Source organism: Leucoraja erinacea, chromosome 6 (assembly GCF_028641065.1).
Source record: "Leucoraja erinacea ecotype New England chromosome 6, Leri_hhj_1, whole genome shotgun sequence".
Classification (NCBI taxonomy): domain Eukaryota; kingdom Metazoa; phylum Chordata; class Chondrichthyes; order Rajiformes; family Rajidae; genus Leucoraja; species Leucoraja erinaceus.
The window spans coordinates 86,252,810-86,271,787 of NC_073382.1; the positions used below are offsets into that span (position 1 = coordinate 86,252,810).

General features: G+C 43.8%; 1 protein-coding gene across 1 annotated transcript in view; it reads right to left on the reverse strand.

Moving 5' to 3' along the window:
* Positions 1-5,765: 5,765 nt before the first annotated feature.
* Positions 5,766-18,978, reverse strand: part of nectin3b (nectin cell adhesion molecule 3b) — an 80,373-nt gene continuing 67,160 nt past the window's right edge. Inside the window, exons 5-6 of the mRNA XM_055637526.1 lie at positions 16,097-16,248; positions 5,766-7,508 (exon numbers count right to left, since the gene is read on the reverse strand). Coding sequence (XP_055493501.1) covers positions 6,922-7,508; positions 16,097-16,248 — 739 coding nt within the window. The 3' untranslated portion in view covers positions 5,766-6,921. The remainder of the gene's footprint in view (positions 7,509-16,096; positions 16,249-18,978) is intronic.

The window sequence follows — 18,978 nt, forward strand, 5'->3', positions numbered from 1 at the left end:
ACTCGTACAGACAGCATCCATAGTCAAGGGCCTGTCCCACGACCATGCGACTGCATGCGGCAAGCGCGACCAAACCGGAAGCGGGGGCCGTGCGGGGGAACGTGCGGAGGTTGAGTGATCCCCGTACAGGGCCTGTCCATCCAGCATGCGACTGCATGTGGCGAGCGCAACCAAACCGGAAGCGGGGGCCGCGCGGAGGTCGAGTGATCCCGTACGAGTTGACGTGAAGTTCGAGTGAAGGCGTACGCCATCAAGACACTGCGTACGGCGTCGAGACCCTGCACAAGCCCGTCAAGGCAGTGAGTAGGGCCTCAATGCGGCTGTGGGCCGGCAGGCCATTGCCGCACGGAATTTTTGGACAGTGTCAGTTTTTCGGAGCCCCACGCGATGTCGGGACCAGCTCCGCACAACTCCATACGGCTCCGGCGATCGAAGTGGAACCGGCCCCGCAAGGCCGTACGGCTCAAGCGACTACGTTAGTTCGCGCTTGCCGCATGCAGTCGCAAGCTCGTGGGACAGGCCCTTCAGGATGGAACCCCGTTCTCTGGGGCTGTAAGGCAGCAACTCTGCCGCTGCACCACCGTGGTGCCCCGTTTTTTCTTCTTTCTTCTTTTCAGAGGAAGAGTATTTCTCTGTGGTCTATGTTCTACCAGGACAACAGCAATACTAAATGCAACACACATAGCCTCTGATGCTGCTTACGCCTGGTATTAATCCAACAATTACTGAAGCTACATCATTTAAGGCAGCTTTTACAACACCAAATAAGTTCTGCTGCTGCTTCACTTCTTAATAAACTGAATTAATAAACTGAAAACAATTTTTTTATTCCATCTGGTCCACATCCTCACAGAGAAAATACTGGCTACACTTTGGCTCAATATTTACTCATGGTATGTGACATCCTCCAGCATTGTAAGAAGTAAATCTTGAAAAACGTAACAACTGGACTAATGACCAAGTTTCTTTTGATGTACTGGAGCTGATCGCTGAATCTGTCAAGGTTAATGTCAGTCTCAATCTGATCAAACTGCCACTGAATTCCGCCAGAAGTTTGCGTAAGTTATGGCTGCAAAAATAGAGAAGTTAAAAATGTAAAAACAAGGAAATAATTAATACCCTAAAGGACACCGATTCTGGAGTGACTCAGCCCAGTTGAGCCCAGACCAGGTTATGAATTTTCACTGCACACAAAAATTAACATGGTCCTTGTGTATCGCCACATGTAATATGGCCAGTGATATCAGGTATATATTTGCATCTTACTTTTCTCGTGGAATTGAAGCAAAACCATTTAAGTTGCAAGCTGTAAAGCAGCATCCTCATCACGTTCCTGTGGAAGGTCAGGCTTGTGAATATTAATAGTGCGCGACGGGCTTAAGACAATCAAATTGCTCGTTCTTTATGGGAAGCCCGCCGCCAGAAAATTATTCTCATTGGTGAGTGTGGAGGAGATCTGGAAGCCTTGGGCAAATTAAATTGTTCGTGATTTTCTTTATTTTTCATTATTTGTTTTTTTGAGCGTGAGAAATTCAGTGATCAGCGTGAGTGTGAGAATTGTGGAAAATACATGAGTCTCATGCTCTATGCATGAGAGTTGGAAGCCCTGGCGCACCCCCAGAGTGAGAACTGCACAGAGCTGGTCGGGGGAGGCAGAGGAACAACTACAGGACTGCTTGGAGTCAGTAGACTGGGCAATGTTCAAGGACTTGGCTTTGGACCTGAATGAATGCACTGCAGTCGTCAGACTTCGTAAGGAAATGTGTGGATGACTGTGTTCGTACAAAAACCTTCCAAGTGTTTCCTAACCAGAAGCCATGGATGAACCATGAGATCCGCATTCTTCTGAGGACCAGATCCCGGGCATTCAGGTCTGGTATCGCAGAGGTCTATAAGTCTAGATATCACCTTGACAAGGCCATCAAAAAGGCCAAAAGGGACTTCCGCTCAAAGCTTGAAGATGGGGCGGATGTTCGGCAACTGTGGCAGGGTTTGTATGCCATCACCTCCTACAAGGCAAAACCAGGAGGCAGCTCAAGCGGCAGCGAAGCATCACTCCCTGACGAGCTCGATGCATTCTACGCACGCTTTGACAGGGAGAACACTGATGTGCCTTGCCGAGCCCCCATACGCCCTATTGGTATTATAGTCACAGTCAGAGGCCGACGTCCGAAGATCCTTCAGGGAGGGTGAACCCTTGGAATGCGTCTGGACTTGATGATATACCCGGTCGAGTAATCAAAACCAACTGTCTGAGGTTTTTGCAGATATTTTCAACCTCTCACTGAGGTCTGAGGTTCCCACCTACTTTAAGAGGGCATCAATAATAAACTTGGACATAGACTACAGCTCGGCGTTCAATACCATAATTCCCTCCAAGCTGGTTACTATATCCTCAATAAGGATTGTATCATAATTGTATAATAGTTTAGTATGGATATATGTTTGTATTGTATTTATGGTGGTGGGTTCTGGCTTGTTTTATTGTAGTGTAAATATTATTTTTTAATAATTGAATACATTTTTTGATTTAAAAAAAAAAAAAAAATTAATAAATAAATAAATTAAAAAAGCTGGTTACTAGGCCTAGCTAAGCTGGCCATCCGCGAGTCACAGCACCAGGTGGAAGAGGGCTTTGCCCGAGCCAGATGCTTGCTCACTCTCCGGGGTTGCATCCACGCACGAGTGGCGTTAGAGAGGGACAAGTTGTGTAGTAGTTATTTACTATATTTGTAAGGATTCTAACATAGTTGTTTGAACATGTAGTGTCTAGATAGTTTGGAGATTTTGTACTATGGTGGAGAGTGTGCTAACACCGTTTTGTTTTGTATCATGATCGTAATTAAATAAATTATTTGATACAAAAAAAAAAGTTGGTTACCAAGCTCACGGAACTGGGTCTCTACGCATCCCTCTGCAATTGGATCCTCGACTTCCTCATCCACAGACGACAGTCAGGCCAATTGGCAGAAATACTTCTCATTAGCAATCAGTACGGGAGCATCTCAAGGCTGCGTGCTCAGCCCCCTGCTCTACTCACTCTATGCTCCATGCGGCTCTGGCCAGCAGCGGCCTCTGCAGCCTGTCCGCGTTTTTATTATTTTTTGTCTGTGTTTTTATGTAGTTTTTGTTATTTTATGTTGGGGTGTATGTGTGGGGGAATGGGGGTGGGGTGGGGGTGGGGGGGGAAACTTTTTGAATCTCTCCCTGCACTGGAGACCCGACCTTTTCTCGTCGGGTCTCAGGTGTCGTTGAGGCCGCAACGAGGAGCGGCCTCCAACGGGAAGAAGCCGGGGACTCTGGTGCCGACTCACCGTTGCCGTCGCGGAGCTGGCCGAGTCCGGAGCGGGTGGAGCGGTGGAGGAGCGCTGTCGCTGCTGCTGCCGCTGCCGCTGCTGCTGCTGCTGCTGCTACCGGAGAGTCGGAGGCTCCAACGACAGGTCTGTGGACGGCGGCACCGGGAGCCCGCGGCTCCCTGGAGGGAGACCGCTTTTCGGGGCTCCTGCAACGGCGAATTCTCCCGCCCGAGTTGCGGGGTTGAAGAGCTCCTGGAGTGGGGCCTACATCACTGCCCCGCGCGGCTGGAATGGCCGCGGACTCTGCGAGCGCACACCGGGGGCTCCAACACCAAGACCCGGTGTGCGACCTCGCACCACCCGGCGTGGCTTTAATGGCCGCGGGACAATCGCCATCGCCAGCCGGGGGCTATGACTTTGACTCTGACATCGGGGGGGGGAAGAGTGCAGTGGAGAGATAAGTTTATTTGGCCTTCCATCACAGCTATGTGATGGATGTTTATGTAAAATGTAATTATGTTGTGTCTGGGGTCTATTTGTGTGTAATGTATGGCTGCAGAAACGGCATTTCGTTTGGACCTCCAGGGGTCCAAATGACAATTAAATTGACTCTCTCTTGACTCTTGATGACTGTGTAGCCAGACATAGTGCAAACTCCATCATCAAGTTCGCCAATGACACTACTGTTGTTGGACAAATTACAGATGGTGATGAGTCAGAGTATATAAGTGAGATCAACCGATTGACCAAATTGTGCCCGAACAACAACCTGGCTCTCAATGTCAGTAAGACGAATGAACGGATCGTGGACTTATGAAGAGGAAGGATGAGGACCCACAATCCTGTTTATATCAACAGGACGATGTTAGACAGTCAAAAACTTCAAATTTCTGGAGGTTGAGGCGGAGGTGGAGGTAGAGAGAGAGACAACATTTTCAGTGTAGTGGGTATATGGAATGAATTGCTGGAGGAAGTAGTACAGGCAGGTCACATCAAATGTCTTTACAGTTCACATTGAATGATGGTGCAGTGGAAACAAGTACTACAAGAAAATGTGTACATTAAATTAATTTACAGTAAAGGCAAGGCAAATAACAACATTCAAAAAGGCATTTCAACAGGTACATGGATAGGGTGTTTAAGAAGGAATTGCAGATGCTGGAAGATCGAAGGTAGACAAAAGTGCTGGAGAAACTCAGTGGGTGCAGCAGCATCCATGGATCGAAGGAAATAGGCAACATTTCGGGCCGAAACCCTTCTTCAGACAGATGGAGGGTGGGGGGTGGGGGAGAAAAAGGAAAAAGGGAGAGGAGGTACAAGGATAGGGAACATATAGAGGGATATGGGCAACACACAGGCAAATGGGACGGTGCTAGATGTCAAGTTGGTCGGCATAGACAAGTTGGACTAAGTTGGTCTATATGACTATTATTCTATGCAAGAGGCTCATTTCATCCTGTGGACTGAACAGAGATATCTTGCAAAGCAATCCAGATTTGATTTCTCCAGGATAATGGTGACTGCTCATTGAGTAGAGAATGCAATACACTCAAGTGCTAGTGAGCCCACTTCACAGAAGGACTGATCAAGTCAGATGGTAAAAGGTTAATGGTGGATCGTGTGTCTTCTATGATTGCATGAGGAAGTGAATGTGAACAGTATGAATAGATACTTGATGGGCGGCATGGACATGGTAAGCTGAAGAGCCTATTTCTTTGCCACTGGAATCCTAGAACATGTCTGATGACATTCTTTTGAAGGCAGAGGATGTTATTTGTTGGGGCCAGTGGGATGAAATCTGATCATTATTCTCACCAACAGAGGAAGAAAACAGATGTTCACCAAACAATAAGAATATAGTTGAAACCCCTGTCCAATATGACAAAGGGAATGTCATATTAAAGAGAAGGGGATACATCTTAATGGAGTGCTAGTGGTGAAATCTTATCCTTGAAATCACTGTAATATATTGTGAATGTTACATTTTCAAGGACATAAACAACACCAATGGGAATACAAGTATATTGTTACTGATATCCGTGATGTAAACAGCTCAATACAAAACCATTTTGCTTCACAGATTAACATTGCTGCAAAACACACCACAGAGCCAGAATTGCTAAGGAGCTTGAGCATTTTTAGCACTTGATATTCAAATAGGTGAATGTTACGTTCCCCACAATTTATTCTGCAGCAAAATGAAATTGAATGCAACATTTATTACATCTCCACATAAAGGTGACACTTCAGTCTGCATAGCTTGTATCCTAAAAAGCTTGAATTTTTCTCCTTCTCTTGATCTTTTAAAAAATAGAAATTGCATAAAATACAAATAAATAACATTACTTAGATCTACAGTTTCATACGATAAGAAAACCCTGCCAGTAATTTAGTTTTAAAGATGTGCAGTGTTGCAACCAGTAACTGAAGTTAAAATGAGGCAATCTGTTTTTTTTCCAGCAAAATGTGTATTTAGCAAACAGCACATCAAATCAACAAGGCATTAACTTTATAAAACAGATAAGGTACAAAAAAAAAGTACTGTACAGTAAATCTCTTCAGTATTTATATACATCAATACAATGATCAAAGGATTTTTGCCCAGTTGTACACAACCCATTTACAAGCAGTTTTCTGTTCACACATGGTGATGATCTCCACAAATGTATCAGCATCCATAAACCAGTGATAATCAGCATCAGAACTTAAGTGGTTCCAATGAAAAAGGGAAAATCTCTCAAGACTGTACATAGAAGCTCTTTCAATCACAAATTCACCTTTAAGTTTCAAGAGATATCGGTTACACAACAGTACATTTTTATGTATTGTGACCTCAGTTAATTATTGTCATTGCTCAAACTTAAATATTACTTTACAAAGGAACTAAATTATTTCAAGATCTGAAACACAGCCTAGAATGAGAACCAAAGAATATAGTTGGAGAGCTGGCAACCTAGGAACATTACAACATGCTCTTGAGACAATGTAAAATTAGTAGTCTTCAATGTACAGGCAAGAAATCAAACTAGCATTTCCTCACAAATGTAATCTATATGTTGGAAAAAGGGGACAATGTAAACATTTAAGACTTAAAGTGAAAAATCTGGCTGCAAATAATACTTCCACAGTCACCTTGATCTCACCAAAGCAGCTTCTTATTCAACCAATTACATATGAATATAATTTATTACACACACTAAATATTGCAAATTTTATTTGGGTTCATTGCGATCTCATTTGGAAGGAGTAGTGAAAAATCAGTAGTCAACAGAAAGTCAGTAACTGTTTCTTTTCTTCCAAAGCCTCACCTGGGAAATGACGGAACTGCAAACAATCACAATATCTTTACAGCACAGTATTAAGGCCTCAAAATTTTGGACATTTTGTATTCTTCCCCAACCCAACCCCACCACAGAATTGTGAAGTTAAACGACTATTACCTTACTCGGGATGTAAATCTCGTACAAAATCATATTCCCATTTTCATGATGAAAAGCACATTTTGTACTCCTTTAGGAAAACAGGAATACTATCAAAATATCGTGAAAAATACACACATAAGAAATGGAAACCTAGAATACTTAATTGAAATAAGTCCTACTTCAATAAAATGTGTCAATTACCACTACACATACCATTCCCTGCGGGAAATTATTGAACCATCTAAATGTGAAACAAGGTCATCTTCATTTTCATCATAGTAATCATATTGAGATGCATTGGGAATTTTTTGATCTTCATAGTAGTCAATGGGTATTTCCACACCTTCAGTGTACCTGTTTTTTATATTGTCCTCATTCTGCCATTCACTTTTCTGATCCGCAGCAGGATAATCCTGAAACATATTATTTGGTGTGAGCTTCCGTTCAATTTTCTCATAATCAGTGTATGGATCAATTTGATGTTGTATGACATTCATCTGCGAGTCCTTCTCTGGGTTTGCAGTTCCAGCGTACTGCTTTGTATAGTAGTCCCCTCGGAAAGTACGTCGGCGTCTCAAGTAAAACATTATAATGATGACGATGACAAGCATGAGGAAAAGTGCACCGCCAACCACACCTCCAATCATAGTTCCCAAGCTATCATTCTTCACAGATGCCAGAGTTGTAGGAGGAATCTGAATCTTTGGTGTCAAGCCGTCCAAACTTGTTAGGCTTGTCATTGAATGCATTTGAGATGCTGTTGTACACAATGGCGTAGTAGTCGGAGGATCTAATTGTTAGTGGGGAAAGGATGGATGCAATTAGAACAACAATAATGACATGCACTACAACATGACATGTTCCTTATCCTCCTTTACTTATTATAAAATTGCAAACCACCAGAGTTTAGATGAGTTCTACTTGTTTAACATTTGAGATTGCAAGCACATTTAAAAAACAACTTTAAAATCTTGATAAGTGAATTAAAACAGTTGCAGTTATTTTTTTTTTACATATTTGGTCAGCAGCCATATCTGAAAAAACAAATTACGTAATTCATGTCAAGAGACAAACTGCAAGGGGACTCAGTGGGTCAGACAACATCAATGGAGGGAAATGGACAGATGGCACTTTGGTCTGAACCAAGTTGCTGAAAATTCCAGCATTACAGTCTCTTGTGTCTCCACCATTCAGTGCAAATTTTACAAAGACACTGGAGAACTGGATTGTTTAAATTGTTTTTTCCAAAAACATTGAGCTTTTCAATGAGCTGTTTGATGCAATAGTTCAGTGTTGAGAAGGTAATGTAATAAGATATGCAAAAATTGACCACTGTTATCGTTTGATGTGGATTATACGAGGAAGGTCGTAAGAAATTGTGGCATTTAGAATTGGGTCCGTTTAAGGAAAAATTCCAAACAGAAATCCTGTGCCTAGATCCTCAAAACTTCAGAAAAGTGATGAAATAAACTAAATTTCAACCATTGCAAGAATGGACCAAACTTGCAGAATACTGCTCCGTTGTTCTTAAATTTCAACATAAATCACAAAACAGCATATGCTTAAAAGCTGACATAAATACAGGAAATATGAAAATATTTATCAGACCAGTGCACATTTATAGAGACATGAAGTTAACAATTCAGGTGGATGATTGCACAGAAACCTAAATGTACAAAAATGGCCCTTATTCAAATCTGACAATGTGCACTTTAACCACATGTGATTATTTTTCTATTAGAAATCTCAAATTGTGGAGTACAGATGCAAATAAATAAATGATGGGTCTTTGTCCCAAACATTATGGAGGGCACTGTACTACTCTGGTTCCACAATGCAAATTAACTTGCATTTATTTCAATGCAAGAGGCTTGCCGGGTAAAGGTAGATGAACCAGGGCATGGATATATACGGAACTCTGATGAATGGACGAACAGGTCGATGTTCCAGGGTATAGGTGCTGCATGGAAGATAGAGGTGGGGGTAAAAGAGCGGATGTGGCTTTACTTATTAATAACGCTATGGAATTCGTCTGACACATTACCGATGGTTCGCCCAGTGAATCTACTGTATATGGGTGGAGCTGAGAAATGAAATGGGGATAATCACCTACTATTGGCCCCCCAAATAGTCAAACAGGAATTAGAAGAACAAATATGCTGGGAGTGTTTTAGCAGCACAAGACTAATAAGGTTGTCATAGAATTTTTACTTTCCCAATACGGACTGGAACGGTCATAGTATCAAGAGTTTAGACGGGACAGAATTTGTCAAAAGCCTGGCCTACTTTTAGGAAATTGTGATGGGCAGGTGACTGAAGAGTCCAAAGGAGAGTCTTTTGGGACCGGCGACTGCAGTTCTATAGCTTTAAAAGAGTTATGTATAAGGATAGGGGTGTTCCATAAGTTAAAGTTATGACCTAGGGCATTCTAACTTTGATGGTGTTAGAGAACAACTTGCAAAAGTTGACTGGAGTATGCTGTTTGCAGCCAAAGGGACGTCCAGAAAGTGGGATGCTTTTAAAAGTATCTTCTTCTTGCGTATGGCGCGCACAGCCTAAAGTTGTAAGACAACTTGTTCTGTTCGATCTTCTGTTTGTGCACGCCAGGTTGATTGCATTTGTCGAAACAGGGTCGACCACGTGAAGGTTGCAATCTCCCACCCGTTTTAAAAGTATGATGACGAGCGTTCAAAGCATGCATGTTCCTGTTAAAGTGATGGGCAAGGCAGGTGAGAATAAGGAAGCCTGGGTGACAAGAGAAACGGAGGCGCTGGTCATGGAGATGGCATGGGCCAGGTATAGGGAGCTGGAATCAAGTGTCCCTGAAGAAGTTTAGGAGACTGAGCATACTTATGGAAATCAGGAGTGCAAAAACGATCGTTCTGACAGATAAGAATAAGGTGAATCCAAACTTATTTTGTAAGTACATTAAGAGAAACTGGGTAAATGGAGAGAGAATAGGGGCCCTCAGAAATCAAAGTGGTTATCCATTTGATGAGACGCAGGAGATGAGCAAGGACTTCTCTTCTCTCATTTTTTCTTTGTTTTGACTGTGTAGAAGGATATGACGATGAAGGAACTTGGGTCAGGTGTCTTGAAGACAGTATGTATTATGGGTGAGGAAGGATACATGTCCAAAGGTGTATGAAGTTAGATGAAACACCCAGGCTTGACAGATATATCTGAATACGCGGTGGGTGGCTAGAGAAGAAATGACAGGCACCCTAAACAGAAATATATAAATCAGGGTGAGGCATGGATTTCAGGCCAGACGATGGAGGGTGGCTAGTGTTGTGCTTCTAATTAAGAGCTGCAAGGAAAATGCTGGGAACTATAGACCAGTGAGCCGAACATCTGTGGTAAGTTATTGGAGAGGATTCTATGAGTAAGATATGTATGGGTTTGGAGACCGAGGCTGATCAAGAATAGCCAACATGGCTTTGTATATGGAAGATCGTACCTCACGCTTTTGATTGACTTTCTTGAAGTGGGAACAAGAAGGATGACGAGAGTAAGAAAGTACATGTTGTATGTATGAACTTCAGCAAGGCCTTTGAAAAGGTTCCCCATGGTAGGTTGCTCTGGAAAGTTAGGTCGCACGGCATAGTCCTAGAGTCATACAGTGTGGAAACAGGCCCTTCAGCCCAACTTGCCCACACCGGCCAACACGACCTATCTACACTAGTCCTACTTGCCAGCGTTTGGTCCATAACCCTCTGACCCTGTCCTATTCATGTACCTGTCTAATTGCTTCCTAAACATTGTGATAATCATCTCAACTACCTCCTCCAGTAGCTCGTTCCATACACCAACCGTATGAAAACGTTAGCCCTCAGATTCCTGTAAAATCTTTCCCCCTTCACCTTAAACCTAAGCCCTCTGGTTCTCGATTCCCCCTACTCTAGCCAAGAGACTGTGCGTCTACCCGATCTATTCTTGTCATGATTTTATACACCTCTATAAGATCACCCCTCATCCTCCTGTGCTCCAGGGAATAGTGTCCCAGCCTTCTCAACCTCTCCCTATAGCTCAGACCCTCGAGTCTTGGCAACATCCTTGTAAATCTTCAATGCCCCCTTTCCAACTTAACAACATCTTTCCTATAACACGATGCCCAGAACATGATGCCCAGAAAATACCCTAAATGCGGCCTCACCAATGTCTTATACAACTGCAATATGACCTCCCGACTTCGATACTCAATTCTCAGGCTGATGAAGGCCAATGTGCCAAAAGCCTTTTAGACCACCCTATCTACCTGCAACCCCACCTTCAAGGAACTAGGACATCTATGGAGAGCTAGCAGTTTGGATACTGTCATAGTCACACTGTATGGAAATAGACCCTTTGGCCCAACTAGCCCATGCTGACCAACATGCTCCAACTAAACTAGTCCCACCTGCCTGCGCTTGGCCGATATCCCTCTGAACCTATGCTAAGCATGCAATTGTCCAAATGTTTTTAAATGTTGTGATAGTACCTGCCTCAACTATCTCCTCCGGCAACTTGTTCCATATACCTACCACCCTTTGTGTAAAAAAGTTGCCCCTCGGGTTCCTACGAAATCTTTCTCCCTCATCTTAAACTGATGCCATCTGGTTCTTGATTCCCCATTATGAGGATGTTCACAAGTTCACATTATAGGATTAGAATTAGGCCATTCAGCCCATCGAGTCTACTTCGCCATTCAATCATGGCTGATCTCTGCCTCCTAATCCCATTTTCCTGCCTTCTCTCCATAGCCCTTGACACGCGTTCTAACAAATTGCCAGGACTCGAGGGCCTGAGCTATAGTGAGAGGTTGAGCAAGTTGGGACTTTATTTCTTGGTGCACAGCAGAATGACAGGAGGTCTTATGGAGCTGCACAAAATCATGAGAGGAATAGATCGGGTAAATGCACAGAGTCTTTTGTCCAAAGTAGGGGAATAGGGAACCAGAAGAAATAGGTTTAAGCTGAGAGGGGGAAAAATTTAATAGGAACCTGAGGGGAAACATTTTTACACAAAGGGTGGCGGGTGTATAGAACAAGCTGCCGGAGGAGGTAGTTGAGGCAGATACTATCATAACGTTTAAGAATCATTTAGACAGGTACATGGATAGGTTGAGGGAAGAGGAATATGGGCCAGACACAGGCAAGTGGGACTAGTGTAAATGGGACATGTTGGTCAGTGTGGGCAAGTTGGGACAAAGGGCCTGTTTCTACACTGTATCACTCTATGATATGGAAGTGCAAGGAATGGCGGGATATGGATCAATGTACAGGCAGATCAGTTTAACTTGCCTTCATTGTTCAGCACAAACACTATGGGCCACAAGGCCCGTTCCTGTGCTTTACTGTTCTATGTTTTATGTATTATCTTCACTCCAGCACCAAGAACAACAAGAAAGGGTTATATACAGATAAACCTCTGTATATTAAAAAAAAACTTTCACTACACTGGAGTGGAACAGCTGAAGTTCCCACAGCACATTGCCACGACCACTGAGGCCAGACATCCTCCTGGTCTCAGAGGGACCAAAAACATCGTCTTGTTGGAACTGACAGTGCGTGGGAGGAGGCTCACGAGAGGAAGATGACGAAGTACGAAGGGCTGGTCATAGAGGGCTGGAAGGCAAGGTGTATGCCCATCGATGTTGGCTGTAGAGGTTTTGCAGCTCTACAAAGCCTTGAGTGCACTGGGCATCAACGGAATGGAGAGGAGAAGAGCTATCAAGAACACCACAGAGGCAGCAGAGAAAGCCTCAAGATGGCTCTGGATCAGGAGAGAAGGTCCATGGGGAGGAGCGAATGCTACTTGAACACAAGTCGTGGTCTGATCAACCACGGCTGGGTCGACTAGGTGAGGATGTCTGATGTTGAAAGACCCGAAACACCCAATGACCTCAGGTTACATCACTGATGATATGCTCAGGAGAATCAAGAGATTAATTTTTATCAATCATTCCATTACATTTCCCCCCTCTCACTTTACAGCATACGGTATATGGGGGCAGGGTGGTGGTGGAGGCAGATGCGATAGTGCTGTTTAAACAGCCTTAAACCGATAGATTAGATTAGATTAGATTTGTTTATTGTCATTCAGACCTTTCGGTCTGAACGAAATTTTGTTTCCCTGCAGTCATACATATAATAAAAAATGACAAAAACACACAATCAACACAAATTTAACATCCACCACAGTGAGTTCACCAAACACCTCCTCACTGTGGTGGAAGGCAAAATCTTAAAGTCTCTGTCTCTTCCCTCTTTGTTCTCCCTGTGCACCGAGGCGATCCAGGCTCCAGATGTTGTGAACCCATAGGAAATCCCGCGGCTCAACCGTGCTCCGCGAACGGGCCGGTTCAAACTTCGCGGGTGGTCGCTGCCGCCGCCACAGCTCCGAGGCCGAGTCGGGTCTCCGCTGCTGCCACCACGGTTCCGGGGCCGAGTCGGGTCTCCGTTGCAGCCACCACAGCTCTGATGTCGAGTCGGGTCTCCTCTGCCGCTGCCTCCGCCACAGCTTCGGGGCCGAGTCGGGTCTCCGATGCCGCTGCTGCTGCCGCCGCCACCGCCACCACCACCACAGCTTCGGGGCGAGTCGGGTCTCCGCTGCCGCTGCTGCTGTCGCCGCCGCTACAGCTCCGGGGCCGATTCGGGTCTCCGCTGCCACTGCCTCCGCTACAGCTCCAGGGCCGATTCGGGTCTCCGCTGCCACTGCCACCGCTACAGCTCCGGGGCCGAGTCGGGTCTCCGCTGCCGCTGCCGCCACAGCTCCGATGCCGAGTCGGGTCTCCGCTGCCGCTGCTGTCACAGCTCCGAGGCCTCCAGCTCCGCCATTAGGCCTCGGCGCAGATGGAGACGTGGACGGGGAATACGACAGAAATAAAAGTCGCATCCCCCGAAGGAAGAGACCAAAACATGTTTCTCCCACCCCACCCACACATATACACAACTTAATATAACAAAATTAACTAAAACATGACAAAGGAACAAAAAGAAAGAAAAAAACAGACAGACTGCAGGTGGGCCGCAGCTATTAAGCCAGCGCCACCATCTTGAGATAGACATGGAAATGCAGGAAATAGAGGGATATGGATCACAAACAGGCAGATGAGATCACTTCAGCTTGCATCATGTTCAGCACAAAATTGTGGGCCGAAAGGCTCGTTCTTGTGCTGTAATTTTAGTTTAGTTTAGAGATACAGCACGGAAACAGGCCTTTCGGTCCACCGAGTCCGCACCGACCAAAGATCCCCGCACATTAACACTACCTTACACGCACTAGGGACAATTTTACACTTATACCAAGCCAATTAACTTACAAACCTGTACGGCTTTGGAGTGTGGGAGGAAACCGAACGTCTCGGAGAAAACGCACGCAGGTCACAGGGTGAACGTACAAACTCCGTGCAGACAGCACACGTAGTCGTGATCGAACCCGGGTCTCTGGTGCTGCAAATGCTGTCTGGTAGCAACTCTGTGCCACCATGCCAAATGATCTATCCTATAACTCGAACCCCATATTCCTGCACCATCCTCATAGTACACGATTCTCATAATGTCCCGAAATCTATTCATCAGTTTTGAACAGATGCAATGACAAGAGCATCAGAATGACTGAATAATCAGTCCCAACCAAAATAGTTGCCTATCCGAACACTTCTGAGACGTTACTCAGACACTGTGCCTTCTTTTGCATACCAGCGTCAGCAATTCTTTGTTTTCACAATAACAGGACAATGACAGTGAAAAATATTCTCATCATCTGCATCAAATCCTGCATGTCTAATCTTATTTTCTCAAATTGTGCTCCCGGTCATAGATTCCTCAGCCACAGAGCATCTTCCCTGCATTTAGATTGAGAAACATGAAAACCTTTGTAAATTTCAGTGACATTTCCTTTCATTCTTAGACATGCACTCAATCTCTTCTCATATGGCAAATCCATTATCCCCGGAACCAATCTAGCATTCACTTTATGGCAAGTGCATCTTCTGTTATGCAAGGAGACCAAAATTGTATGTGGAGTACAGTCTCACTATAGAGACTGTGAGTGAGGGGAGTACAAGAGGATGTAATTGTTCTTCTCCACAAAACAAAAAGTCAGCAGAGTGGTGAAGCAAGTGGTCAGGAAGGCAAATGGCATGGTGCCGTACACTGCAACTCGAGGTTAGAAGTAGGGAAATACTGACAAAGTTACATCGGGTATTGCAAGGCTGTACTTGAAGTACCATGCATAATTATGGACCACTTGTTCCCGAGGGAGAGGATCCTAAAACTAGCGGCTTCAGGGTTAAAATGTGCGATTCTTTAATCGTTTGCCTACAAATGACTCCAGATTCCAACATGATTGAATTTGAAGTTGTCTCCAAAGTTCAATTAATAATGGATAATAGATGCCGGGATTAAGAGTGAAGTTCACATCCCATAAAAAAAATTAATGAATATAAACCAAAGCAGAAGTTCACTGTCAGATCAGAATATACAAAGTTTACAGGTTGAACAGCACCCTCCGTTCCAGAGCCTTTCTGGATTATCCGTTTTTCTGGACCAACAAAGGTCACGTGATAATGAAACAGCAGTACACCCCTGTCCCACTAATGATACCCCTCCAGTGTCTCTAAAACACCATAGAGTGCCAGCAACTAAAAATAAAACAAATAAAAAATGTAAACAGAATGTGAATGGAGTGCCCTGCCTTTCCATCCCCGGCTCCCACCATCTCTTGGGCCAGCTTCTGAGGTGTACCAACGAGCCCTTTTTCACCCGCCGAAAGGACACAAAGTCCGAGAGTAATTTAGCAGGTCAGGATATCTGGAGAAGACAAATTGGTGACGTTGGGACCCTTTCTCAGGCTGATTCGGTCGGCTGAATTGATATTACTATATTGATATTGATATTACTGAATTGATATTACTATATTGTCTTTGCAAAACAGCTAGGAGGTACGATTGAGAGTATAGTTGATTCTTTCACAACAGAGGGACATGGCTGGAAAGAGCGCTCGCCACTCGTAATGCCATCTGTGGTCGCTCAGGAAGTACAGAAAGTAGAGTCTGTGTAATCTTTGCATCATGTGACTTTACTTAATTCAATGTGCTATACTTTGACTCAACTGGCATTTTATAAATTAAATATTCTCGCAGTAAAGCAAGAGTCCATATCTCAACATTTTATTAAAATGTGTAACTTGACACTTGACTTTTAAAAGTGTCTTTTGAAAGCCTTTGCTTTAAATTACTGGGCTTTCACGATTGCATAAAAGAATGAAACGAGTTGTACTTTCACACATAGCAAGTTCTCGGTAAACTTACAAATTAATATTTCTTTCTGAAGTAGAGTTAACACGAATAAACAATTTGATCAAGAGGGAGAGCAATATTTTTTTAAAACATACCTTTTATCTGCACAACTGTTTGTTTTTTTCTATGTCCATGAATGTTCACTACCTCACAAATATAAATACCAGAATCGTTGTGGTTGAGTGGTCTGCTGAAAGTTAGAGTGTCATTTTCAATCTGCAAATCCTCTTGTAGCTCTTTTTCCAATCTAGTTAATTAAAAAGACAATAATTGATATTGAAAATGTACTTACTATTAAACTATTCAAGCTGCTGATCTTCCATCAACATGTTTCAAAAAAGAGCAACACTGCATTGATCTATGAATGTGGCCCACAGCCTCTCATCTTTCCCCATAGACATCCACTCACTCCATTCCACAGCAGGAAGGTCTCAGGGCCCTTTGATTCTCCAACATAGGCCCAAACATTTCCCCTCTACTAATATCTCTTGCCCAGAGTAGGGGAAGCAAGAACAAGAGTACAGGGTTTCAGATTTTTGGGCCATCTGGGGCAGAGGTGACCTGCACAAGAAGGAAGGTTTGCATCTGAACTGAAGATTGAATAAATAAAGGATTAATGTTGGGTTATCTTCAATTGGTGCTTCATGGTCAGCATAGTCTCAGCTCCAATGGCATGTTTCCGTGCTTCCCCTCACTATGATTGAAGTGCATCCAGGAGAACCTGTTGAGCCAGTATATTTTTTAGCCAAACTACAAAAGTAACTGATTGGATCTAATGTTCAGGATTTGATGGCCATTTTGGGGTTGTTTACCATAACTCTTATGTTTCAAAGAGATAAGGTTGTCCATAGATTTAGGAGCTGAATTGGGGGGAAGGGGCAATTGCAATACAACACAAAACCTGGCAAAAATAGACACAAATTGCTGGAGTAACTCAGCAGGTCAGGGAGCATCTCTTGAGAAAAAAAAAAGGTAGGTGACGTTTTGGGTCAGGACCCTTCCTCAGACATAATAGCCTGGCAAAAATAGACTGCAGCAGTTATTTGTGACTGGCACTGGAGAAGCTGCAGAAGAGGTTTTGGGGCATTACCTTTCATTTATGACGAGGAGCTGGCTAGGCCGAGTTTGTTTTGCTTGGAGCAAACAAAGGAAGTTGAGGGGGGAGCTGATATATAAAATAAGCATTGATTGAGTAGGTCATGAGAATTTTCTTCCCATAGCAAACGTGTCAAAACAAAAAGATAGGGATAAAAGATTAAATGAAGAACTTTGTTTGAAGAAAGACAAAAGCTGAAGTAACTCAGCGGGTCAGACAGATTCTCCGGAGAAAAGGAATAGGTGAGGCTTTGGGTCAAGACCCTTCTTCAGACTGTCTTCTGCAAGAAGCGCACACTGTTGCTAACTTTTTTGTTTGATCAGGATAAGGTCAAGATCTGGAACGTACGGCCTGAGTCAGTGGTGAAGGCAGGTATTCTCACAGCTGACAACTATCATCTAGTTAAACACTCAAATTGTCAAGGCTGGTACACGGGATTTATTATAGATGGGCAATTAATGGTTGGTATGAATACGGTGTTCCAAGGGTATGTTTCAGAATTACTCTACAACTTTGAGATTCCAACCTCATTATTTTTATTTATGTCACTTTCACAATATCAGGTATTTTCTCCAGTGACTCAGTTCAATATGCTCACCACCATTCGCACCTATTCCTTTGTCATCTCCAGCTATTCATTCTCACTTGGCTAGTAACATTGAAAATTAAACATCATCTACGATCTTAAGCATGGATTTTTTTTTAAAAGATTATATGGAGTTTCATTTTCAGAGCCAACCATTCATATTGGGTTGGGAACCTCAGAAAACGGAAAAAGACAATTTGAAGTGCTGAAGATTCGAGTCGATCCATCCAACCAAAATCTATAGTCCCCACCAAACACATTGGGATTTCTTTAGTGCTCAAACAGCAACTAAATTTCCCCCTTGCAATAACAGCCTTTGTGCTACGAATGTCAAAGATCTACATCCATGTGATTTTACTATGCGAGTTTACTATGTTAAGAAATTTTGACTGCAAAGTGCTTTACCTCACACTTCTCTGGAGAATCTCAGCGGGAGTGGCAGCATCTATGGAGCAAAGGAAATAGGCATAGTTTCGAGCCGAAACCCTTCTTCAGACTGATGCAGGATGGGGGGGGGGGGGGGGGGGGGGAGGAGGGAGAAGAAAGGAAGTGGAGGAGCCAGAGGGCTGAGGGAGAGCTGAGAAAGGGAGGAGACAGCAAGGGCTACCGGAAATTGGAGAAGTCAATGTTCAAGCCGCTGGGGTGCAGACTGCCCAAGCGAAATATGAGGTGCTGCTCCGCAAATTTCCGGTGGTGCTCACTCTGGCCATGGAGGAGGCCCAGGACAGAAAGGTCGGATTCGGAATGGGAGTTGAAGTGCTGAGCCACAGGGAGAGCAGGTTGGTTAATGCGCAGCCCGAAACGTTGCCCATTACCTTCGCTCCATAGATGTTGTCGCACCCGCTGAGTTTCTCCAACACTTTTGTCTACCTTCGATTTTCCAGCATCTGCAGTTCCTTAATCATTTAATATGTTACAAACAACAAGAGCTCCCAGCACCGATCTCTATGGTATACCACTTGGTACTCACTTCTGGTCACAAAAATAACACTCCACCATTATCCACTGCCTCCAATCAACAAACCAATTTTGGATCCAGTTTGCCAACACACCTCACATCCTATGTGCTTCAATATTGTGACCTGCCTACCCTTCAGTACATTGTCAGGAGCCCTATTGAAAACCAAGTAAACCATGTCTATTGCGCTGCTCATCAATTTTTTTATATATGTCCACAAAAAGTCTGATTTATGAGACATTATTTCTCATGCACAAAAATCCAGGCCAACTGCCTGCCTTTCCAAAATGAACATAAATCCCATCCCTCAGATTCTCCTCCAATATTGTTCCCTAAT